A 27,704-nucleotide genomic window follows, 5' to 3' on the forward strand; every position below is an offset into this window, starting at 1 on the left:
TGATATCAATAAGTTTAACGCATTATAAGTACCAATGTATAATACAAATTAATATTTTATCATAAGAGCGTTATACTAGAGTATTATAATTTTTAAATACCTTATATAAGTCGTATTACATTTGAGCACTGTCCAGTGCTCGACTCAAATACTAATACCATAAATATTAAAAGTCTATACAGTTATACAGTTCATTTTTGTCTTTCTGTAAACAATCAACACCACAGTAAATTAATTACAGGCTTAAAATGAACAAGTTTTTAATATTTGATATTATATTAGTATTATACTCCATTGAGGAATGTAGTGGATAAAAGTAAAAGAAGAATTTTAAGTAGGTAATTAAGCATAATTCGAATTATCGTTGACGTAATTTTATTATTTTCAAATAATATAAGACCGAATAGTGATCTAATGTCGGGTCTAATGTTTACAATTATTATAGTTGATATATTTAATAAAAGACTTATACAGTAATATCAACAATTATTTGTAAAAGCAAAAATTACGTTTCATGTATAATATAAGTATTCACTAAGTATTAATATTAAGACAATTAGATAATATATGATTGGTTATAAATTACAATATATATGTCTAATTTATAAGTGCTTATTAATATATTATAGGTAGGTACGCCTAAATTTTATCTTTAATTGGATGATGTTACCGTACCATTGTTTCATATAATGCTCTAATTTATTAGGAACAGGTTCATTAAAAAATATGTGTTTCATTTTAATTTGATTTTATTAAACTTTTACCCAAATTACATTGGAGTCATCACTATGTCTTCTGCTGTCCTCCTGCAATAGTGCATTCCTACTTCCTTTAGCCATGTTTAGTAAGTACCAATTTATATTACATACTCCCAATTCAATCACTTGGCATATTATATTGCACGTAAATAGTTGTAGTGTTATTTTAATATTATTTATTTCATACTATATAAACATTTCTAATATCTTTTAACATCGTGTTGAACTTGTTGAGATTTTGGTTGAAGAACTATATTGTACTATAAATGTATAATAAATAATAATTAACAATACTAAGCAACATTTTAGGTACCAATTTCGTTATATACCTACCTATAGTGCCTATCTGTAAAGCTGGATTATATATTATACTATACTGTACCTGTATAAATGTATAATATTATACCGTACTAATAGGTCGTTTCAGAGTTGAAGGTAAATGTGTGTTTATTTTGTAAATGTATAGAACACAATAATTAATAATTAATGCGTATGTATAGCACCAGCGACCAGCAATGCAGTAAATGACCGACTAACCGGTCCGAATACATAATAATATAAACGTAATGATAATGGTAACCACAAGTAAAGAAGTGCAGACAAAACGTATAGGTACCTACTACCTACGTTTTCCAATAATTGACCTTACGACAGATTATTTTATCATAATAGATGTAATAGCATAATATTATTATACGTTATACACTTATATGATTTTATTTATAAACCGTTTCAATCCATACCTAATATTAATAGAAGTTATGAAATCAAACTGTTTTATCGATTTAATTCTTTATATTTTGTTTAAAATATTCAACTGACCAATAATTAATATACTAATGATAAAATTTACTCAAACTGAGATATTTTATGGAAAACGCACAGTTATAATAACCTATTGGATATTATTATTAAAATGTTTAAAAACTTTTTATAATACTTAATCATAATATTTTGTCTTGAATATAAGCCAATAAAAATCTAATATTATTCATGAATTACGTATGTTGGTTTACTGTTTTAACTGAATAAGTTAGAAAGACCTTTGACCTTGACTCTTGAGTATGGAAATTAAGACATGTTTGCTAGATACGTCATATTCATATGTCTCGACGACCTATCATCATATTATACTAAGTCTAACATTTTAGGGGAATCCCTATGATTATAATGATGAAAGTAGGCAGTATCACGTGAGTACTGAGTATTCAAGGTGAAGCTGGTAAGTTCAATGAAATTCAACAGCTATACTGGTTGACGGTTGTAAAATAATATAGCAATGAGTGGGTATCATTATTATACACATAACACTTGCAACACACTACTCATATAAACTTAAATCAATCAACATTAATCTTTGTTATAATTTATAAGTCATGTGAACCGCTCTAACAGTGCATAAACATAAAAATTAGTAGCTGTCTATCAACTCAATATTCCATCGTGATTTGTTTTATGAATAATTATTCTTTAATCATTCTTTACAATACTTACCATAATATTATTTTTCTGTATTTTTAATATTGTCATTAATTCTAACGTTTATGAAATAAACATCAATATATGTTGATTTTCAGAGAAAATAATATTTGAAAGTTAATTTTCTAATAAATAAAAAAAAAACATAGGTACATTAAATAAATTACTGTCATTTTGACAGTGGCATAATACAAGATTAATATTTTTATAAATTTATACTTTTATCATAAAAATAGGTAGATACCTACCTGTTTCAGACAATACAGATTGAATGTATATATAAAAACGTTACGATTTAATGTTAAACATTAATAAGTACTTATTGGCAGGTATATCATAATATTTAAACGAGTACCCAATTCAAACAAAGGATACCAGAAACTTAAATGCATGTCTATAATGTAAGAATATTTGTACTGCAGGCAAGTAGTTTTCAAAACGTACGGTTTAGTGTTTCAGTACCTACAATTTACCTATAAATAATAAATTATAGCCAAAATACAGTCCAAACAATTTGTTGAAAAATCAAAATTGACTACAAGGATTTAGGACGCAAAGTCGTATTAGTATATTATTTATATTTAAATTAACATTTTTTAACATTTTAATATTGTAACAGTACGTGTTGTTATTTAAATTAATTTATTTAAAGAATGCCACCAATATTCATATTATTCATAAGTAGTATATTATTGAATTTCTTGCACTTATCGATTTATCTGAAAATAAATAGTACCAATTTTTTTACTTAAAAATATAAACAAATATTTGTTTGTAACAAAAATACTCCAAATTTTACTAAATCACATAATAAATAAAATAGATACTATATAATTATATATATTTTTTTTATTTTTTACTACCATTAGCCATATTATAATAATGCGCTTCTCAAGTGTCTTATAAAGCTGGAGTATTTCTGATTAGAAAACCAATGATATAAAATACGAAATATCATTCAATCCAGATACTTTCAAAATGGAACATTCTACAATGACAATTTATTATATGAATCAATTTTATTTACCTACGTAGATACTAGATGTGTACATATTTTGTTTTCACTTTAGCTCAGACTTTAGCGTACAAACATAATACTAGGGTATATTGTCACCTAACATTATATAATACTTATAATAATTTATAAAAACGATAAGTAAAAAAAAAGCTAATGTAATTTAAATGGAGAATTTTATTTTTCAATTTTGGCATTTAGTATAGGTATCGTTAATGTTATAATAATTGTTCAATATATACAATTCTTCATATTAATTTTCGCTTAAAATGCCAAAAATCTAACGTCATTATATTTTACACATAATAATTGAAACTATCCAAATCTTTGACCGTTATAGGGCTTCATATATATAATATTTTTCACTAGCCATGCAGATTGGTCATGTTTACATAATGTTAATATTTTGTCGATTCTTCATAAACGAATTAAGTCTTTTACAAATATATCAATAATATAATATGGAACGAATAAAAATCTGATTTCTCTTTTATTCATTAGTACCTATAATAACATATTTTTAATAACAGTTGACGACGGTTCTAAACTGAAATTTTAACATCATAAAAAGAAATTACTTTCATACCGTTTTGATTTGTTTTCTTCGCTTCTAATATTTTTTGACAAATATCTACAAGACACAGTGCTTACCTATAATATACCGCACACTGAATAAACAAGTACGTTTATTATTACAAAAAATAAATATCATATTGCATTAAGCCATTCAAATGTAAAATGTCAAACAGCTAGTCATTGAGAACCTATAGGCCTATATTTGAAACGCACCGAAATAATTTTACAAAATTTGTTACACCGCAAACGCATATTCGTTTTATTTTAATATCTAACTAAAAACAGACTAGGCCAAATGAAATATACTTCACACAGTTTTATTGTTATAATTTGTTATGTGTTTCTTGTTTTTATTTTTTTACGACTTTCGGATGTGGTTGACCCTGGAAATAAAATACAATCGGCGGTGTAAATTCAAATGGGGCAAAATATATCGAACATTTCTAGAGCTATTTTTTATTAGTGAAATCTATATGACCGTTTCAATCATACATCGATAACACATACGCCCCTTTTCTTTTAACTCCAAACGCCGCCGAGTGAAAATTATTTCAGCTCAAACGTGAAAATAAAACGTACGAAATCGATGATGGGTTTGTACGTTTATTTACCTGTACGCCGAATAATTCAACCTGTCCGTCTTGCAAGTTTAATTTTGAATACAAAAATAATTATAGTAAATTTAAATATTATTATTATTATCACTGGTTATCAGGATTCTTACCAAGATGCGTTTAGAAAATCTCGTTAAATGACAATAATACGTACCAATTGCGTTACACAACAATACTATATTAATTTTGTAGATGATACGTATAGTTATTATATGTGTCTTACAATCACAAATATATACAATATTTTGAAATAATAATAATCTGATAATGATATTTCATTTTTATTTTTAGTTTGCCAATTAAGGACTAACGTCGCATTCTCCGAGTGTTTGGAAAATATTGTTGTGTCTGCATTCACACTACTGCACACAATCGGTAACACTACTGTATAAGTAAATTCAGAAATCAAGTTCGAAGAGCTCCAAAAAAAGTAAGTATATGTATGAAAATCGTTAATAAATCTTTGAATAGATGTTATTATTATTATTATTGTTATACGCAAACACACACACAAATACTTTTTTTTATAAGAATTACATGGGTATATTAACGTCAGACAATCTAAAGGAGAAATGAGCACACCATTATGACGTCAATCGTCGTCTATTTTCTATTTTTACACTAACTAACAGGAAATGTCTAACCGGAAGCATATAGGTGTAGAGCATATTATAGTTTTTCGCGAGGGTGTTCAACCAATGTCCAGTCCCGGAGGATAGATATTATTATTGTTATCATACCCATCCTTGCGTTAATATACGTTTTGAGATTTGTTTTTATTTTTATCAGTAAATCTTGTAACGCGATATAAGCATCATAAATATTTAATTAATTGATAAAAACTAATAAGTAATAGGACATATTATAATTAAAAATAATAATTTGATTTATGTACCTAAACTATTTCATAAATTAGATTTTTATCCATTATCAAATCAATTCTAACTTCGTAGCACTATGCAGTCTACACAATCTCTAGGTATTAGTTTTGATATTTCGTATATTATATTGTACTTAAGTACGCAAATGTATATTATTTAAAAATTAAAAAATATATAGGTAAGTCCAAAGTTAATTAAAACGAGTGTTAAGCATTTAAAACAAAAAATATATACCCCAATGTTGACTAAGATACCAACACCACATTTAATTTCAAACAACTTTAGCATAGGTATAATATATTTAATTTATTGATTATCATTTTCTTAATTTCTTTAGTATAAATATATTTTTATTTTTTACTTAAATTTGTATTTAACAGTCTATTCAATTCATAATGAATAGTAAGAGAGTGTGTTACCTAAATATTTATTTTTAATCGGTGAACTAAGACATTAGGTATGTAAGATTATAAATGTATTAAACAGCTTTTAGAACACTCATTATATTATTTTCAACTCAAAAACTAAGTATTTAATGCAAGGACCTGTAAATCCTTCCAGTTCACCATGTCTAGAGTGAAAAATATCTTTATTAATGAAGTCAAGAAGACGTCATATTATGGAATAGCGGAAGCCAATTATTTTAATTTTAGATTCTGGACAACATGATAAGAATGAATTGGACATTGGTAAATGGTTTTACAATGATTTTGTACAATGTTTTCATTTGTCTGAATTGTCACGATTGGAATAAACTTCGACATTGCGTGTACGAAATTTGATCTAGTAGAGATTTTAGGAAAGTAGTGAAATAACAAAATATGTTCTCTGGTACTCTTCTAAGTAATTGGGATAAACTAACAAAAATGTACGGAAAACCTAATCAGTTTTCGTATAAAATCGATTTAGTTTTTTGTGTTGTAATTCAGAAAACATTTATCTTGGAGACTTGAAATGTTCACCAAAAATACTTATATACCTATAGGTACAGTCGAATCACGATAACTCAAGTTATCATTTCAAGATATTACGTATTATTCGAGATATACCTAACTCAAATTTGACCTAATAACCTAACCTCGATAGAATAAAAAAAATCACAATCGATTTGTCAATCTTTTCGAGTTATTGGAAGTGTGGAATTTATATAATATAACTTCAATCATATAACTTTAAAAATATTTTTGATCTATTTATATACATTTGAAATAAACGATTTCTTTAAGTTTTTGTTCAATTTGTTCAAAAAATAATGACAAAATGTATGTGTCTGTAAAATATATTGTAAATCTAAATTGAAATTTTTTTTATATTAAATTAAAATAACCATTGTTTGCGCAATATATAAGTATTTGGTAGTAATTTTCAAAATATTAATCATAGAGACTTGATAATTTTCACTATTACATAATATATTATTAATTTCTAAAAACAATTCAATTTTCAAAATATTTAGACTATTTTTAAACTATTTATCCCACGAACATCATATTATTCACACAAATATTGAAATATGTAAATAAGTAATTGAAATTATAGCCCACTTCCAAAATAAATTGGGGGCAGCCTTGATTTAAACAAACCCTTATCTTTACCACCTTACATATATCCCAGTGTTTTGTTTCTTACATAATACTATACTATATTAAAATAATTATAAATGTATCCCTAAACAGTCACCAGTCTATAGTTCCACTAAATATGTGGTCCTGATAACAATTAAAATATTAACCATTTGAAAGAACGTTCAATAGGAATATCGATGGCGGGGATTGTGAATCTAAGTTACTTTCATTCCATATGGAATATTGTAAAAGCTGATCACATAATCATATAGATTTTGTAACTAAATAGTAAACTAATTTTCTGGGTCAACATATTACATAATATTATATGTAAGTATATAACATTATAAGAAGATAGAAATAACAATACAATTAAACAATGATATACTATCAGAAGTAAAAAATTAAGTTAAAAATCATAATTAATTGGTAAGTAGCATACATAACATTCAACAGATTTCGGTCAATTGTATACAAGACGAGGATCACAAAACGTATGAAAGAATACATTTCAGAAATATACATTCCTTCCACGGCTTTCAGTTAGGTTTTTAATATATTCTTTTATTTGTTAAATTATTTTTTAGTTATCAAAACATAATAGCTACCTAAGGTAAGATAATTATTTGGTTTAGAAAACATGTCAAAGTTATATTCAAGTACATCGAAGCGATTTGATGTATATACTTTTTTGACATTCATAGTCCAGTATCTTACAGGAAATACGAAATACGTTCATTTTAACTCACCTGACATTGTATTTAGTTTTTACAAAAGCGTATACTCATATTATGTAATAGGTACCTAAATATACCCAATATTGTCATACTCTTTGTGCATGTGACAATAGTGTCATATTTAGGTTAGGTTACCATCACCTCGTATAGTGCAAGCGGAAGTCACCAATACACCGGAATACTAACTGACGTATATAGTATTTTATATGGGCCATAGGGGATGACGATGATAATGTTTACAATCAATTTTTCGTTTTTTTTTTTAAATTTGCGTTTCTCGCGGACTGTCCCACTTGACACGTCGCGGTCGTGCGTGGTGACGCGTACAGACCCTAGGTATGTATATGTAGTATTATATACAAATATCACTAGAACTTGTTTTTCCATCGAAAATCGTTATTTTCCTACTTTATTTTTAATACCTATTATATGCGACTGCCGAAACCTAAGCCCACACAGATGACGTTATCCCCCTAGTTTAATATAGTGCATGGTATGGTACACCTACACGCGCTGCACGGTGCAATGTATCGTTATCGTAACACTTAATAATAATAATAATAATATTTTCGTGGCCATCATCCCCGGTGGTGGTCGTACGACAACGTGACCGCCACCAGGCCGGCTGCAGGGTGACAGCGGTAGTGGCAGTGGTAACGGTGGTGGTAGTGGCAGTGGCTGTTGTTGTAGTAGTGATGGGAAATACCCCCACGGTGTGTTCTGGACCGTATACAGTGGCAGTGGCGGCGACAGGACAACTATAGCGAACGCCGGGCGGCGACAGAGCAGTATGTCATCGTTCGTTGACGTCACCGCGTGTGTCCGTCCGCGCTCTCCGCGGCGGCGGCGTCGTCGTCCGCGGAGGGGAGCGCGCGAAATTCGCCGCGCGCGTGTCTGTGTGCGTATACGTTTGCGTGTGTGTGCGTGCGCGCGTCCTGAATGAATGAACCCCCGGTCGCCTTGGGCCGGTCCTCCCGCCCGTTCAACAGGTCGCCATTGGTCAACCGGTGGCCGGGTGGAAAACCCACGGTCGCGCGGGTGGGGGCCCGGCGGGCCGCCCTTACGTTAGCCGCCGCCGCCGCCGCTTCTGCTGCTGTTGCCGCCGCTCGGTCCACCGTCGAGACTTAAATGTCCACCGGAGTCAGGTGGCCATCTCAGTTGATCGTTTTCGGTCGACGGTGGTCATCCGTATAAATATATAATAATATATTGTAATCATCGTCGTCGTCGTCGTCGTCCCGTATAATACTGCACGCGAGTTTTCACACCATTTGTTTAATATTATTATTATTATTTTTTAATTTGAGTCGTATCGTAGCTCAAATATAATACGTATATACATACAACAGACTTTACAGTTCGTCCGATATAACACACATTCATTTATTATTATTGTTTTCCGATCGTTTTTTATTATTATTTTTGTTTGACGTTCGTATCGACATCGCAATCGCCGGCACAATATAACAACGACTCTCTCGGTACGCTTGTGACATAATATACGTATATTAATATTATTATATTAACCGTAATCAGTACGATTGGACGTGCCTAATATTCTCGACGGAATACGTTTTTTTCACCGTTTTTAATTTTTTACACTTCTACTCGACCTCCGACGGCCTTATGGAGTCTTACGAAGGCGCCGGGTGCGTCGATTGTTACCGAGAACACTGCAGGCAGCGAACGCCTTCGGTGCCGGTCACGACAACCGCGTCAGACCGCCGGACGCCGTCGCCACAGATGAACCGCTGCCAAACTGCCCCTAGGAGATTCGATTTCACCCGCCGTTCGTGTCGACTTTTTATCGGTGAGTCCCCGAGTCGTCTTTATAATATTATTATTCACGTATATATTATATGTCAACCGTACCGTACATTCTATCGAATAAGCTTTTATTCCAAAATATTGTCATATAAGTAATTTTTCGCGCACGATTCGCAGGACCGTGCTGTAAAACCATCACCGTACGTCCGCACTCGTCTCCTCAATAATGAGAATATTATTTAATATAATGTATTATATTATGACGAATGATAATAATTTAATATTGTTATACATATTATAATATCAGAATTTATCACACCTAACAATAATAATAAAAAAAAAATAATAATGAAAAAATCCGACTGATCGCTGGGACCACGTTAGCGTTTTTGTTATCATTTCTTTTGCGTGCAATGTTGTTTTGTCTGCAGCAGCCGTGCGAGCGGCAAACGACACCGGTTGCATTTCGTTCGCAGCCGTTCGAAAATTTACCTCACACCGCATTTTGATGACGGTGACGGTGACAATAGTATATTATATTAACATTATCTTTACATCGAGTTTTCATTAATCTCCCGATTAGGTTGCCTCTTTAGTCTTCACTTCAGATACACGTCTTGTAGGGTTGCAGCGTATATACGCTCTGTCTCCGCCATAGTCTCTTTATTTTTTAGAGTGTTTGGACTTACTACGATAGTAGTAATAATGAGTGCAATTCGCCTCCAAAAAAAAAAAAACAATAGAAATCCGTGGTCTTTCGTTGATATCTACATTACGAACTTTGTCATAATTCTTTGTCTTATTGTCATTTGTTATTATTTCGCTGCAATAGTAACGTGTGCGACACATTATAACCGTCGACAGCCACCGTGCGCGACATTGCAATACGCTCGACAGTTGTTACGGTTTTCGATTATTCGTCACAAGTTATATTGCGTGATCGTAATCGATCCATATGTACCTATTTATATTATAAATATATACATATATATTCTGACATACTTTTACAACTCGATAAGCTTTGAGTACCGCGCCAAGTGATTTTCATTCGCGTTTCGGTTATAACATATAGGTACTTATAGGTGTTTCTATAATACATAGAAATAAAATGACGTATGCACTAATTATCTTAATGGAAAACAAATGAAAATAAAACAATCACGGCCTTCCGATAACATCGATAGTCGTCGATTGATCGTGAATGTTTCCATATACTGAACTATTAATAATTATGTACGAAAAATAATAAATCGTGCAATGTGTGTACCTCACGTAGCCTCAGTACATTTTAGTCGTCGCTTGACGGCGCGTCGATGTCGTTGTGCCTTTCGTGATAGCGATACCTAAATTACGTGTAGTTACCGTCTGTGACGATGACATGGTCACCGATACCTAAACTGGATTAGAGATGTAGACGAATTATTCAAGAAATATGGTCGTTCGATTTGCTAATGGCCCAACGAATCCGACTTGATTCATTTATAGGTACGATTTAATTTTATTACTCAAAACCATATTTTAAAATTTTAATTTACAAGTAGCAAAAAAAAAATTATTTTTGTTTATTATACTGAAAACAAATTATGTTTTTTATTTGAAGGATAAATTAATTTTTTTAATATGATGTTTTGTTTGTTATTATTTATATTATTACACACGTTTATTACCAAATATAAAAATTAAAACTGTGTTTCAGATAGGTTCATAATAAGTGTTTATATTTTCTTTATAATTTAAGTAAATTAAAATTGTGGTGTAAATAATAGGCAATTTGATATTTTATTATTGATGAATACAATTATGTATTGAGAGGTGTAAATTTTTTTTATTCAAAAATCTGGGAGTGTGTTTTGGTAATCAATTTATAACAATATTAGAAAAATTACTCACTATTATCGCTATGAATACATGTAAAATAAGCAGAATTCGCACTTTCAATTCGAACATTATGACATATTATAATGCAAGATAATAAAAAAATAATCTTGGCCACTTAAAACGAAATTCTGAACTATGTAGGTTTTTTTTCGTCTTGGACTTTCATGGTGGTCAATAAATGTATGTTTTACAGACACCATCGGTGTTGTAATACGATCGGTTAATCAAATGGCATCTAATAAGGTGGGTCATTTTCGACAACAATAACAAAACAGATGCCGTGTTCAAATAATAATATATAGCTTGTATATATAAGTTGTAAATACTCGATAATACAACGTTAATACTAAGATATACGAGTGTGGGTTATATAGGTATATATAATATTATATCGGAAAAATATTTACGTCGAGCACTATTTTCTATACAACGTGATGATATGCCTACCTACTTTAAAACGGTGTTTCTCTAAGAGGATAACAATTAACAATTATATAATTTTTTTCCTCCGATTCGCGTACACGCACACAAACAATTATAATAGATTTTATATATATATACAATAATAAGTAAGACTGATGTCGTCGTAATAATGTACGAGATGAGATGAACAGCGGCTTCGACAAATAGGTACATAGTACATATATATACCTATAATATGTTTATACCTATCGAAGACCTATAATAATTCCCATCGCATCACCTGCAGTGGCGGTGATCGGGCAAACGGGTTAGCAAAATCGCACGGGGTTTAAGATAAATAAGAAGAAAAAAACGTTGTAAAATCGCCGGTTTGCCGTGAATTTTTCGCTAATTGCTCGCCGAGCTTTTCGAAAGAAAAAAACCGCCGTCGCGTCTATGTTGTACCAAACGAAATGGAAAAAAAAAAAATAATAATAATAATAATAAATAATCGATACGAAAAAAAAACCTACCTGCAACTATAATATACCTATATTATTACGACCACTCCTCCACCTCGTCCTCGTCTTCCTCGTTCGTCCTCTTCGTCCTTCTCTTACAATAGTCCTCTACTCGTCCTCGTCTCCGTCGTCCCTCTTGTATACCTATACTCGACCGTCGCGGCCAAAGACGTCGTCGTCGTCGCGCGCGCGCGCGCTCGCTCGCGCTCTCAAACCGTCGCGCGTGTGTGGTCCCCGCGCGACAACAATACCACACGCAAACGACCGGCCGGCCGGACGATAATAATTAGCCAGTAATGTGCGCTGCGTGTGTGAGAGATCTGTTGCCGCTGTTCGGACGCCGCGACGATCACGTATGGACCACGACGACGGTCGGATCGGAGACAGCCCGGCGGGCAGTGGTTTCTTTCCCGCCGCCGCCGCCGCCACCCTCGTCCGCAGCGCAATCGGCGCGCGCGCACGGTATAGCTAATTGGGGGGTGGCCAGACGAAGATGCAATAATTAAACGTAAATAATATTATGTGCATACACATACGTAACGTACCGGTCTGCAAGAGCAATATCGACGCGATTCGGCCGATCTGTAATGTTAAAAAATAGGTATAAGTATGTATAGCTGGAATTGAGTTGTATATCAATTATATACTATATGAGACAACCGCGTTCATTTCGGTGGTTTTTTTTTCCCGAGAAATGGACTTATTGTCTTTAAAAAAATCTTTCTCTTGTTCCGGTAGTACTATACTCGGTAGCAAACTGTATATTATAATGTGATAATAAATAAAACGTATATATATATATATTACCATAATATATCATATTATACACGCACCTATACACTATCAGAATATATTATATCTACGTGTGATTAAAACTCATTTCGTTATTTTTGTTATTTTCAGCCGGTTCGTTCGTCATCGGACTGATCTTGGTGCCCTGCGCTATGTCCGCACCCGCCAAACCGTCAAAGTCTCAGTCGCCGACGCCGCCGCACTCGATCGTCGCAACCGGCACGCCGTTCTGGCACAACCCGTGCGGCACGCTGTTGACTTATGACGGCAGTGGCGGCGGCGCCACTGGCGCCATGATGAGCAGCGCCGTCAGCCACGACATTATGATGGAATCGGAACCGGAATCGGAGTCGGTGATGCGGCGCGAAGAGGACATCATTCACGGCATTGTCGTGGCCGCCGGTCAGGCCCTGACGCACGCCGAACAGTTCACCGGTGCTTTCGTAAGTACTCCCAAATTACATCTAAAACGATATATTTAAATTATTGTAACTATTTATTTTCGATTGATTTGAAAAAAAATAACCGACATAATATAAATTTTATGGGAGTTATATATATACAAATTAAGTCACAAACCTGCTGGAATCATATATTTTATATGGCTGCAGAATTCCATCGGATAATAACCCTAATTCAGAACATTTTTTTAGAAATTGATACTCCCGCTATATAATATTATTATCACATTGCTTACTGACGGTCCTAATAGTCTGTAAAATGGAAAGGAACATTTTTTTAATCTTAATTACGTTACTTTTTTAACCGAATGTAAATTTGGATCCATAGGACTCAACTGTAACACTTCCTATTGAACTTACTTAATATACCTGCGAGCTTTACAAGTTCTGGTGGCCTATCCATTCGTGTATACCTATTATCCATGATGATGGTTTCGCCATCAACTTACCACCCTCTATCCCCCACCACTGAGGGAATAGTATAACAACAGTAATAATATTACGGTCCGCTACATTTCGACAAAATAATACACGGCAAAAATACATCGTATACAATCGAGTTGATCATAAGTTATAATACTATTATGATCGGTTTGACGTAATAATATTATCACGCGACATAACTATAATAATAATAGTTGCAATATTATTGTACATTGCATATAGGTAGAGGTGTACACTAATATATTATAATAATAACATATTAATGTGATTCACCGGCGGCGGCACGCGGCGTCGATGACAACGTGTTCGTGTGGCGCCGCCGCACGTGCGTTTCGAGTGCGCGCGCGTGCGTCCGACCGCACGGCCACAGAGGGGGTCGCGCCTCGGCGACGGTCGAGATGAATGAAATACGCGCGGCGGCGGCGGCGGCGGCGAGAGAGAATCATCGGCGGTCGATTAGAAACGGTCGTCAACGCCGCCGCCGCTGCGGCCACTCTGGTCGTGTTTGGGAGGTCGTACATTTTCAGGGGCGGTACCGTAAAATACGTCCGTTAAAAACTAGTTACATTGTTGTCGTATATGTGCGAACAAACCGCACGCAGACGGAAATGCCGACCGGACGGAATAAAAACATAAAATATAAAATATGAATGTATGTAAAGTGTAATGTGTATTACGAATTCGACGACCTGTGCAAGTGTACCCATACAGTTAATAAGTATCGCATGTGTGTGCGAGCGCGCGACGTCTACGGTGTTATTTTTGTGGTCGTACGTTTAAGTCACCGCAAACACGCGGCGCGAGTTCAACCCCCTCTGCTCGAAACCACGGGAACGTCACTCGATTTTAATAACATACCTATATATTGTGTAGGATCGTAATTCGTGTGCAGTGCCGTGGTGTGTCATCGGTAAAACCTGCTGAGGAGAAAACTGACATTGTATCGCAATTTTTACTAAAAGAACGATTTTCCGCGATTTGACGGATACGCGAAGCGATACGACGTGAAAAAGCGTCTATATCTCTTACAAAAAGACAATGCGCCACTTAGAGCCGTGATTTTTTAATGTCGAATTACGTAAAAAAAAAAATAAAACAATTAGCACGTCGTGTAATAACGTTTTCAGCACTGTTATTATTTACCTCAGGAAAGCTGTGATATTATATTTTTAATATTATATGCTGTCTAACGAAGAGGTTTATGTACAGTATACAGTCGTATAAGTCATCATATAAAATATAGTCCAAAAACATAGAGCTCCGACTTATTTGTTAGGTATAGACAGTATTGTATAAAAAGGATAATATTATTATTATAATCTCGAAAATATTCAACTCTTCAAATACGGCACTGGCCACTATAATATATCTAACGGTTTGATGGACGAAATATAGGCTTCAAGTCCTCGTATACCAATTCACCAAACTAGGACTAATACGGTGGTTTTTTCGTTTGACGACGGGCTTCTTCAATCGAATAAATTATTTCATTACTAATGGCTAATAAGTAATAATATATTATTATTACACTAATACGCACGCGTGTAAGCATTATTGTTTTTTTTTTCGAACTTTCAAACGACACGTAACCAGCGCTGCACCGCGACGTCAAGTTCCCACGGTCTGCACGCGATAATATGCGCCGCCGCCGTGAGTACGACAATGTGTGTAAACACAAGTCGTCGTCGGCTTCGAAAAATACATTAGTTCGCACCTAAATTATTGTTTCCGCTGTTCGTGTGAGTGCGTCGACGAGCCGCGATATATCTATAGGCATATCTACATTGTAAACAATATTTGTATACGATATTATAATATTATGACGTAGGTATTGTACGAGAAAATATCGGGAAAAAGCGATCGAGACGAAATGCGTCGGTAGCACAGCTGCGGCGGCAGAATATTATTATTGACGTACAACGGGTACACGCCGTCATCGGCGGCGGCGGTTGCGGAAACGTATCGGTTTTCCGTTGCGAAAACTACCGATCGAAGCCGTTTATAAGTTATAATATTATGTTATAAGCAATATGAAAAAACTACATTAATTGTCGTCATACGTGTTATATTATTATGATGTACCTGTACGGTATAGGTATACCTATACAAAACGATTTATTTATTCCGCCGATCGTATAGCGTACACGTATACCGCTTGTCCGCTTGTCGTTATTTTTCCTCGAAGTGCACCGCGAAATTACGACATCTCCGCCGCCGCCGCCGGAACGTGCGTGATTCTTATTATGCCGCCTACGCCACCGCTGCTGAGTGTGCGTATTATACAACTCGGGAAGTGATCAAACAAAACAATATCTACTAATGGCCTTTGGCTGCCGAGTTGTTATTGAGATGCATAACAAAAAAAAAACAAAAACAAACAATAATATCATAATATAATTATACAACCCTTTCGCGTCGGGTTTTATTTATTATTATTATTATTATTATTATTATTATTATTCGCAAAGACGGAGAGCGACAAAATGTCAATCGCACGCGCGTGTACAAAACGTGTAAACAATAATCGGTGTTTACGATAAAATTAAAATATATTATAATGCGTTCGGTTAACCTACATAAGTTAGAACCCGTCAACAATCACAATAATAATAAAATATAATATGATTCTCGGCTGTCCAAATGATACATCAACGTTATAACGCCTACAGCACAATAATATTATTATATAATGCAAATTCTGATCTACATTTTACAGTAAGCTTATTAGATTATTATCGCATCTATGATACATTATACAGTCCAGTGTTGATCACTCGAATCTTAAAGGGGATAAAATCAAATTCGCCTTATGTTTTTATCGAGTAAAATACATCAAATATAACTTATAAACTTTAGGTTTTCGAGTTATGAAGGTTTTTGAGTTATTGTGACGCAACTGTATATGAGTATAATATAAAGGAAAAGCTCCAAACTCTATATTATTATTATATAGAATTATAAATAAAAAGTGCTAAAGGGGAAAAATGTTCTGTTTACCCCCTTACAAATAACGATGTGGCTATATTATTATTGCGTTTCTAGGAATTCGTCTTTTCTGGATAAAAATAAGAATAACAGTAATATTTTTCCTTTCGTTCACTCTAGTCATTTATATACCTATATGAAACTTTTTTAAGTGAAAATTGTTTTGACGAGATTTCAGACGGTGATATAATCATTATTTATTAATTTCGTACATTGTTGGATGTTTTTACTGTATTCAAGCGTATAAATAACAATATAATAACTACCAAATTTTTGCCCACCAAAGTTTTTAGTTTCTAGTTCGTTTTTTCATTTTTGTTCAGACGAGCACAAGTGGCATGCGTAGAAAACTGACACTTTCTATACCTATACGAAAAATTGTTTAGAACGCGTTTGAACCAGACTATAACCCAATTTAAACCTCGCTATGATGTTATCGTTTAAATTCGTAATGATTATAATTTATTATTATTATTATATTGTATGCGTACGCAGTACGCACGAATAATTATATAAAAACTCAATGCGTTTATACTTTTCTGGATGACTCATTTCGTTTTCTATCCGTAAAATTATACGCACTATTATAACAATACGTCTATACACGATCAGCGGAAAAAACAATCAAGATAATTTTCGATATCTTCTATATGTATAAATGTATAATATTATGTTTATGTGTGTATGTGGTGTTTAATAAACGATATTCGAAACGTCCGAAAGTAATGTTTTTTTTTTCGCGCACATGCGCCGCAGTGTTCGCGCGTGGGAGAACTACTAAAAACGGACAGCAATCACACACGCTGGAGTTTTGAAGAAAAAAAACGCCATTTACGTAATTTTATTCTCGTACGTATGTTCTCGTTACCCTGCCTGCAGTTGTCGACGGGACAACAACGAGAAAAAAAATTATAATACCGATAGTAATAATTTTTTTTTTAAAAAAACACGGATTCAAATAATATGATAATATTATAATATTATGTTAATATTACACGCGGGCCGGTAACAGACACTGAACTAACGGACGGACGGCACTTGTGATTTTTATTTTTTTCATATTTTCATCATTACTCGACGCTGTAGTGACTACATATTATTATTATATTTACATTTAACGCGCATTGGACGTTTGTATCCTACTGACGGGCTCTCTCTAGAGCAAACAATATTATATTAATAAAACTGCTATATGCCCATAACAATTATAGACACGAGGCGGTGATTCGGATTACAAGTGCGAGCTTACTCGGAGCGTGCTGCGAACAGAGTCCGAATGCCGTTTACTAAAATGATATTATACAATAATATTATAACGATATGTGGAAAAGAATCGTCGAGAGAGAACTACCTACGACGATCTGCTGTTAATTAGGACGGAGCCGGTGGTCGGGGAAAATATTATGCGATGTCGACCGTGGGACGACGACGATGACAGTGCGGGGGAATTTGCGCTTAATCGTTAATATTGTGCGCTTGCAATTATTATTATTGTACATCGGACTCCGCAAGTCTTATCTGCAATTTTCACACTCTTGCTAGTTAGTATTATGCATATGTAGGTATATTAGGAGAAAAAAAATCAAATACAAATCGTACACTCGAGTATAAATTAATATTGTTATTTTACACGAATAGTCTTGCAGTACGTGAGCGTTATTTGCTCGATTTGTTGCAATATTCTATATTATACGTCGACTTAAACTTACTACAGTCTATATGGAACGATTCGAGTGCGTAAGAAAATACTATCATTGGGTACCATTTTTATACGTGTTTCCGAGAAATTTTCCCTTGCCAAACTCTGAATCTTCTGTATATAAAAACGGCCTCTCGGCTACCTAGCTTCTGAACTAATGTTATATAAAGGACTGGGCGGCACATCCACAGGTGGTTTCACAAAATATATAATACGAACCTCGTATTTAGGCTTATTATAGCACGTTACGTAGACTATAAAAACCCGATATTACAATATTATACAATACTAGTGATAACTGAAAACATAATACGAACGATGATATAGGTATAAATGTATAATGAATAAATAGTATTTGTAGATAACACAGAAAAGATTCCTAAGACGTACTATATTAAAATATGGTTTTATGGATGGACCTAATAACTTGAAATCTATAACTCATAAGTTACAACACCCCATAACTTATCCGTAGTGATGAACGCTCCTCACGTGGACTTCTGCCTTATACAATGATACATTATATCCATTCTTATTAATATGCATCAATCGCGCACGTTAAGGAAGTGTTGTATTATGTTCCGTCGCCTCTTAAATTAACACATGATAATATAATAACTACCGAGACATTATATAAAAAATAATAAACATGACAATAATAATATGAAATTAAAATTATTATTATATTTTCGATATGATAATAAGGAATTGTAACATAAAAAATGAAAATACATTACGATCCGCGTATGGGACCGTCACGGTGTGCGCACAATCTACCTCCCTCCCGCGCCCGTTGCCCATCACTGACGCCGTCCACCGCGGCCGACGCGTGCAGAGTGGCGCCGGTCGTCGGCCGCAGACCGTCCGTCGCCGTCGGACGCATTTTCAGCGAAATCCTCGCGGGCCGTTATTTCTCATTCATAGTGCACGGGCAGACCGACCGTAATAATATTATCGTAACAATGTTGTTACAACATTGTTATACGCCGTCCGCGCGTCTCGGGTGACAGCGTCGGCGGAAAAACAAACGCGTTTTCCGCGAAAACCGTCGTCGCGCGCACCGCAGTGCGTATTATAATTTCGTCGCTATCGCTCGCCGCCGTCGGTTATCGCGCGCTCAGCTCTTCGTACGACCGGACATGTGGTGGTCGCACGACATTATTACAACGACACGACACCAATAACAATAACACAGCGCGATAAAAGCCAAGGCTGGTGCCGTACCGTGTTTCAAACGACGCCGCCGACTCGGTTCGACAATTTTTTTTAAAAACAATTTTCGCTCTTCGTTTTTCTATATAAACCAAGCGCGACGGACAGAAAAACGTAATATTTTCATACAGAGAAATTCGTCTTTATTTTTATTTCAATTATTGATTGTAATATTATATACAGGTGTTACACTTATAACTGCATGTTTGATTAGTGGTGAGCTCAAATTTGATGATGGTCGATTGGGGGGGGGGGGGGGGGGGTTGAGGAGGATGTACATTTTTTTACTATTTTCGGACAACGTTATGCCCAAAAAAATTGTTTCTTAATAGAAGATATGGATTTTGATTTTAACAATAAAATATGATAAATCAATAGATAAAAAATTCCAAAGGGGGAGACCACCTTCGTTCAATAAGCGACCCCCCCCCCACGTCGAATCATATAGAACAATATTCAATAATATCATAATGTATTATAATATTAGTATTTAGTATAATATGATTGACAAACGCAATAAATAGATCGACATCGATTTGTCCGATTATATTATATTATTATATTTTTTCTCAAACAATAATATTCCCTATATATGATCATATACATACATATATTTATAATATTTTATACACGAGTACGTGTGATAATAAATATTGACGTTATTGTAATGCACTTTATTATAAAACGATAATAATATGACATAACGAGTTCTCACCGATTTCAGATTTGTTATTAAATTACTTTTTTTTCAGTATACTTACTTCAAACACGCAGACACATATATTATTATTTAGTGTTATTTACACACCCGGCGAATGACGGTTAATTTTCTTTTATCGTTTTGACTTTGTTTTCAAATCTAAAATCGTAATTATACTGTATAACATATAGGTGGATTTATAAAAAAAAACGCACGTCTTGTGCATATTATGCATTATAATATGCACAATGTACATGTATAATACTCGACTGTTGCGATTAAAACCAAATATTATATTATTATGCGTTGACTCATAGTAGGTATGTGGTATAATTGTGTAATAATTATTGTTTTTTTTCGTCTCACACTCTCATAGTTACGACAATATTCAGACGAGTACCTACTAACCGTGTATTGTACTTCTCAATATAATTCCGTTTTTGTGGTGTAAATTTATATATTAATCATGTCCACTGAGGAAATAAAACCTCGTTGAATGTGAAATAATACGTTAATATATCTAATATAAAATATATCGTACCTATAACCATTATTCTTAAATCATATCGTATTATTATCGGATCGTATTATAGTGTTTGATTTAATATTATAGTCTTTAGATGTTGATATTCTTCACTCGCACCAAATGGTCACAATGCATACTATTATTTTGTACTATATATATTATTAGAAACCGTTGACGCGACGATATTTTCGAATTAACTCCGAACAAAGTGTTTCAGTACATTGTCGGCCTACCGAATATTATCGTTATTATTGTTTTGGTGGTCACGTTTATAAAGAAGTTATCGGACGCGACAAAAAAACAAAAATACATATAAATTATTTATCGTACAAATTGACAAGTCATAAATTTCACGTATTGTACAAATGAAGCGTAGGGATAGATTGTGTACAATGTAGTGAGTGATAAAAAAAATCTTACCAACACCCAATAACGTTCATCCATATCGATCAATCGATCGTCATGGTCGCTGCCAGGCGCCTGTTTAAAAAAAACAAATCCAGTCAAGGCAAAAAAAAAAATTAATAATAATATACATAAATAAAACTAATCTGAAAATGATAATTGTACTAGGTATATCTATATAACTTCTAACGGACCTTATATTATACGTAACATAATATCGTAAGTAGGTATGGACTACAAAATATTATGTAGGTACCTACACATAAATTAAATATATTATTATTCCAACAATAATTATAATAAAGTAAGTCGTATAATATATTATAACCGACCGGTCTGCAATATTATGTAGAGGGTAGAGGACGGTATACCGCCGATTATTATTGTTTACAAATTTAAGTATTTAAAAAATGAATTTATAACAACATGAAAAAAAACTGATTTTTTTCTTAAAAACCAAAACCGACGACGGACACGTCGACGACGCCAACAACAATACAACTGTTACAAACCGTCAACTCATCAAACTTCATGATCCAGGGGCGGGTTGTTGTATTTTTTCCGACACGATTACAACTGGCGCGTATTGTGCGATATAATAATATACGACGCTGCCGTCTGTGACATATATATTATAATAACGATATTACTATTTATTACCATAATATTATTATTACGTGTTACATATTATACGAATACAGGGTGATTCTTTCAGCAAAGAACTCTCGTTAAAAAACATTTGAAGTTTTTGAAAATATTGTTTTAACAAATATCTCAAAAAAATATAAAAAGTTTTTTGGTTTTCAAGTTTTTACTTTTTAATGACAATATACATTTTTGATTCCTTATTTCAAAGCAGAATATTTTTCAGAACCTGTCCGGACAGGTATATATAATGATTTAGGTACCTATGCGCATACGTCTTATACTATTAGTTATTACTTTCCCTATACTTTAAACAATTATAACTAAATAAGTTAAACTATAAATTAATTATAGGTTAATTTGATTTTTATACATCGAAATACTACAAAATAATATTCTTCGGAATAAGAAATATATGACGAAATGTATGTTGTCGTCCAAATCAGTGGTGTAATTGCGGGGGGGATTTGGGTGTCGTATCCCCCTCCCCCATGACCTTTTTTTTTAAGACTGGTTAACTACATTTACCTATGTACTTCTTTATCTAATAATATATTATTTTTATTATTGATATCAAATGCCTCGGCTAGCTGGCAGTTGTCCGAAAAATGATAAGAGTGATAAGAGTATTATTTTTTCGTGGATCGACGACGCTCGATGATTATCAGATTATTTTATCTAGATTAAAGACTATCGTCCCATTGAAGTACTGAACAAAAAATAACTTAATAACGATTTGTACACTTAATCGGAATTTTCGTAGTGACTTTCCTAGTTTCGTCGTTATTCGGTAATCGAACATCGGTTATAAGTTACAGTTACAATCGGCATTCGACTCTTATAGTTTTATAATTCATAATTTGATATTGTGATATAGGTACTGATATTAAATTAATCATTCGTGTGGAGTTTTGATATTTAATTTTAATATTTACTATTTATAAATATATTGCACTGAAAGGTGCTTATGATAAATAATTTTTTTTTTTTTTTTGGGGGGGGGGGGCAAAATGTTAAAAAATGTCATCCCCCTCACAAAAATGACCAAATTACGCCACTGGTCCAAATAGGTGAAAAACAAATTGATAACATTTAATTTTTGTCAAGACCGTCATTTGAATCGTGTAATACTTAATGTGATATGCTTTTGAGTTGTATATCCGGTCTGAGTATTTTTATAACAGATAGTTTTCCGAAATGTTAAATCCGTGCCAAATTCAATTATTATTATCTTATATTTTTCACAATATTTTTAATCAAATAATGTGCACAAAGGAAGCCCCAAAATTAAAACTATACGCAAACGCAATACTTACGGCCTTATTTAATACGCGTGTAATAATATGTTATCCTCATAATGATAATAACAATAATAATAATATTATATTGTTATTACGCTGCGGATGTTTATGGGACTTTTCCTCGGTCGCTTCGCAAGCCGGAATACTACGGTGTGTAGGTATATACGATGCCGTAATCGCGGTTGTACGAGCGTGAAAAACACTCAATTGGCCACTCGTCGTATTGTTGTGTTACAAAGTATTGTCATTTGTCATTATATTATTATTATACACGTCTAGAGTGAGTATAGTATGGTCGTCGTGCGGTCTCGTCACCCGCCGCGCCGCCCGTGTTCTTTAATCTCGGACGACAGGCCGCGCCGACCAACGGTCACCGTCGTCGTCGTCGTAGGAACCTATCATTAATTATTATATTTTTTGCACACACACACACACACAATCGCTATAATATGTATACGCACAAACCGCAAATAAAGAAAAACAAAAAAAAAAAACTTCAACGACCGAGAATATAATAATATACACGCGCAGTGGCCTCAGAGAGTGAACAAATTCGAAAGAATTTTGCGTAAACCGCGTCGGTACATCATTTACGTACCTATATGATCGTATTATGTATCCCATTCGATTTGACGCCGGACCATATTATTATTATCAATATATTGTTGTATATTATATACTAACCCGTCCGTTTACGAAATGAAAATAATAACTTTAATATAGGACCCACTAATTGTGTCGTTTTTGTCTATATACATATTACCTACCTGTATATTATAATACATCTGTGTAATAAAAGTAGTATTATTATTGTTATTATTATCATACGCTGACCGAGGTGATTTTTTTTATTCTGTTCCGCGCAGGTGGTCGAAACGTTTCACGTTGACGTCAAGAAAAATCACGACCACTGGAAAGGCATCAAACTCGACTGGCTCGAACTGGCCAAGTACATGCCTAAAGCGCTGGACGTGCCGCTCAGCAAGTCCTATCTGGCCAGTCTGACGTTCAGGGACGTACTGCACGCCGTGTACATCGGTATGCAAAACTTGGCCGTGGGTCTGGAACAAGTGGCGTGGGACCAGGACCGGGAGATGCTCCCGTACGCCAAGTACTTCAACGAGACCACTTTGAAACTGAGAACTGTGAGTATTAATTAATTTTTTTTTTTTTACTGATATATTATTATATCAATGGTGGCAATATTGTGCTAAGACCCACGTAATCGTAAAAGCGCCATTTCGTTTGGGTAAAAAATAAACGATTCTAAGGCCTAGCCGACTTCGAAATGTTTTCTTTCGTTCACTTGGAAAACGTTTCACCGATTGCACCACACAGGCCGAGTGTAAGGAGTCCTGCAGACGTCGCGCGTCTCATAAAATACCGCATATTAATATATAATATAATCGTATAGTAAAACGATAATTTATTATAATATTTTAGATAAAAACATCGTGTCAAAAGCTAATGGTTTAGTTTTGTGAATAAACTTATTGGTATATGACGCGATTGATGGTTGCTTACAGTAAATATATATATATACGCACTCCGTTACCACTCTAAAGTCCTCGCTTACCTATGTAATATATAATAGTATATCATAATAATATGACGTTGGATACCGTTTTGTCGAAGAATGCGCGATCGATAAATTCGCTAAAAAATAAAACACATTTCTTGACGATGATGTATAATAGTAGGTACATAATAATATTAATATAACAAACGCGTGTGATCGCTCGCACGTACACCTGACTATATACAGTACATGATTTTTTTTTTTTTGGCACAGTTGAAAATAAATAATATTAGTAGGTATATTACATTACCCGGTCTCGCGCGCTCCTATATAACAATATAACTTGATATTTACGACGGGCCATCATGATAATATTATGTACCTATAATATAATGGCGCTCTGTTATTAGTACGATATTATGTATTATGGAAATAATGTACACATTTGTATAATAGCGTATTAATAACGATTACCTCCTATTATAGTCGTGATGTTTTTATTTTTCCTATTGCGCTACCGAAATCATCGTACAAAAAACCACGGCCGTAGCTATAAATTCATAGGTATAATGTATAGTGCGGTTTACCTATTATTAATTCAATGATCCCACCGACGAAATACTATTAATTTTCTACGCGTTAATTTGCTACTTAAAAAAAAAAAAAAAACAAAAATAGTCGTCCCGCGCGTTTAGCTCTATTTATTATTATTGCATGCGCCGTTTCGCCGTTTAAATAACACAAGTTTGCGGATTATAAATTATAGTTTACCGTTTAAATACGATCACGGCACCTAATAATGTAATAGCGTATAGATTCGAAACCATCAGGTCGTACATCGTTTCGAATTACTGTCAGCTTATAGTTTTCTGCTATTACATACATAACCATGTTTATAAACACAAGCCTCGATACAATTTAATTATAATGTTATATTGGACGTTTTAATCGGTATCGATTCAAATATAATTGGCGGTTCTATGTGTATAGGTACGTTTTCCCTGCAGCGTCCGATCCGGACATAAATCGGCGTGTGACGCACGCGGACGTGCTGTTCCACTGTTTGACGCTGCAGAATGATAGACGAAAAACGCCAAGACCCACCCTCGTTGTAGCTGATGATGTTTAAATATTTCATGGAGTGGCACGCCATTGATATCATAATATTATAATTTCGAAATTATAACACGTATATTATTATATAGGCACGTTCTTCCGTCCGACGGACAATCTATATTATACGAACCATTGAGATAGGTACGCGTTTATATTGCCCCGAGCGCCTTTGCTGCGAGGTCCGTCAAATATCATATTATCTATTTGGCGTTTCAAGTCTTCGGCTCCGGCGTGGATTTCTATTAATTATTACTGTTTTAACTTTTAAATAATATTATACAAACGGTGAAAAGGTTAACAAACCTTAATATTTGTACGTGCGAAATGCGAATAATATTATGCCGGAATAACAAAATTAATTATATCGTACATTTTACGAATATAGTCAGATCCGACACCCAAAACACTTCCAATTTCCACGGTTGCTTATAATAGTATAGTGTCGGGCCTACCGTTATCGTATTATCGTATTATTATATATTATATAGGTACTAGGTAGATATTAGGTATAGTTTGGGCGTCTTTAAGGGCGCCTCTGGCATACTGTATAATTATTATGACAATGGTATTGTCGTCGTCGTAGCTACCTACTTAACTACCTATACCTACCTACCTACAATGAATCTATATACTAAAACGGTTTCGTTTTGAATTTGTTTTCCTTTAGATCCTGTGTGAGGTTTCGATGGCAATTTACGAAATCAACGATACGCCGGAACCGCACGTGTCCAGGGACATCATGCCGATAGAGTCGAGGATTTCACGAGACAATCAGTCGCTCAGGGACTGGCTGATACTGCGTGAGTACATGACCAGCCTCCAGTACGTGATCGAGGCTTTTGGGTACCTGAAAACGAAAAGATAATAAACGCGACCTGATCGTCGCCGCCACCGCCGCCACCGTCTCCGACCCCATAATCCACCATCACCGCTGATACATATTATTATTATTATTATTATTAACTATTATTGTGATACATATTCGTCGTCGCCACTCGTTCTCTTTTCCGCACACGTCACTTATTATTATAACATAATTATATAGGTTTATTATTATTATCATTATTATTATAACTTTACATACGACAGTACGGATACGGACGCCACGCGTTCACGTTTAGTTAATTACGTATATAATTATAATATTTATATTGTGCTTAAATGTTTTATATTATCGAACGTAAATCAATTACACACCCCTCTCTCTACCTCCAGACCCTCCGACTAATCCACCGCTACCGTTCCCACCTCCCCGCAATCACCTTTTCCCAATTGTTTCTCGTATATTATGCATTACGTATAATAGTTTTAAGTCATTATTTGTTTTATTATTATGATTTATTCGATTTGTTTTCAAACGACTCGCGCACTAGCGAACAAATGTATTATTATATTACCTACCGCGTACTTATGTTATCATACTATTATAATGTGTACTATCTATAGTTAGATATATTTTTTTTAGCGTTAACAATTTTTTATTTACTGATTTATTTATTTATTATTTATTTATTTATTTATTTATTTGGTACCACCGCGTATCCAGACTGTTATTTACACGTTGTATATATGTTTATCAAATTGTTTTTACGACGACCTAATTGTATCAAACATTGTGTCTAGTTTGTTAAAGTCATTGTAGTTATTATTATTATTATTATATTTATTATCATCATCATTATCATTATCATAATTGTCATTATTAT

At 33.9% G+C, this 27,704-nt stretch overlaps 1 protein-coding gene across 5 annotated transcripts in view; it reads left to right on the top strand.

Annotated features, from left to right (window-relative positions):
* The window catches only part of LOC100575771, a 92,928-nt gene extending 65,498 nt beyond the window's left edge, over positions 1-27,430 (top strand). For 3 of the 5 annotated variants that reach the window (XM_029486883.1, XM_029486885.1, XM_029486884.1), the window contains exons 2-5: positions 4,734-4,872; positions 13,097-13,428; positions 24,230-24,508; positions 26,666-27,430. In XM_029486883.1, coding sequence (XP_029342743.1) covers positions 13,138-13,428; positions 24,230-24,508; positions 26,666-26,863 — 768 coding nt within the window. In that variant the 5' untranslated portion in view covers positions 4,734-4,872; positions 13,097-13,137 and the 3' untranslated portion in view covers positions 26,864-27,430. Of the gene's footprint in view, positions 1-4,733; positions 4,873-6,833; positions 9,436-10,396; positions 10,878-13,096; positions 13,429-24,229; positions 24,509-26,665 lie in introns of those variants that run through there. The other 2 variants (XM_016808564.2, XM_003247963.4) reach the window with 2 other exon arrangements.
* The last annotated feature ends 274 nt before the right edge of the window (positions 27,431-27,704 follow it).

Source organism: Acyrthosiphon pisum, chromosome A1 (genome assembly GCF_005508785.2).
Source record: "Acyrthosiphon pisum isolate AL4f chromosome A1, pea_aphid_22Mar2018_4r6ur, whole genome shotgun sequence".
NCBI classification, from domain to species: Eukaryota; Metazoa; Arthropoda; class Insecta; order Hemiptera; family Aphididae; genus Acyrthosiphon; species Acyrthosiphon pisum.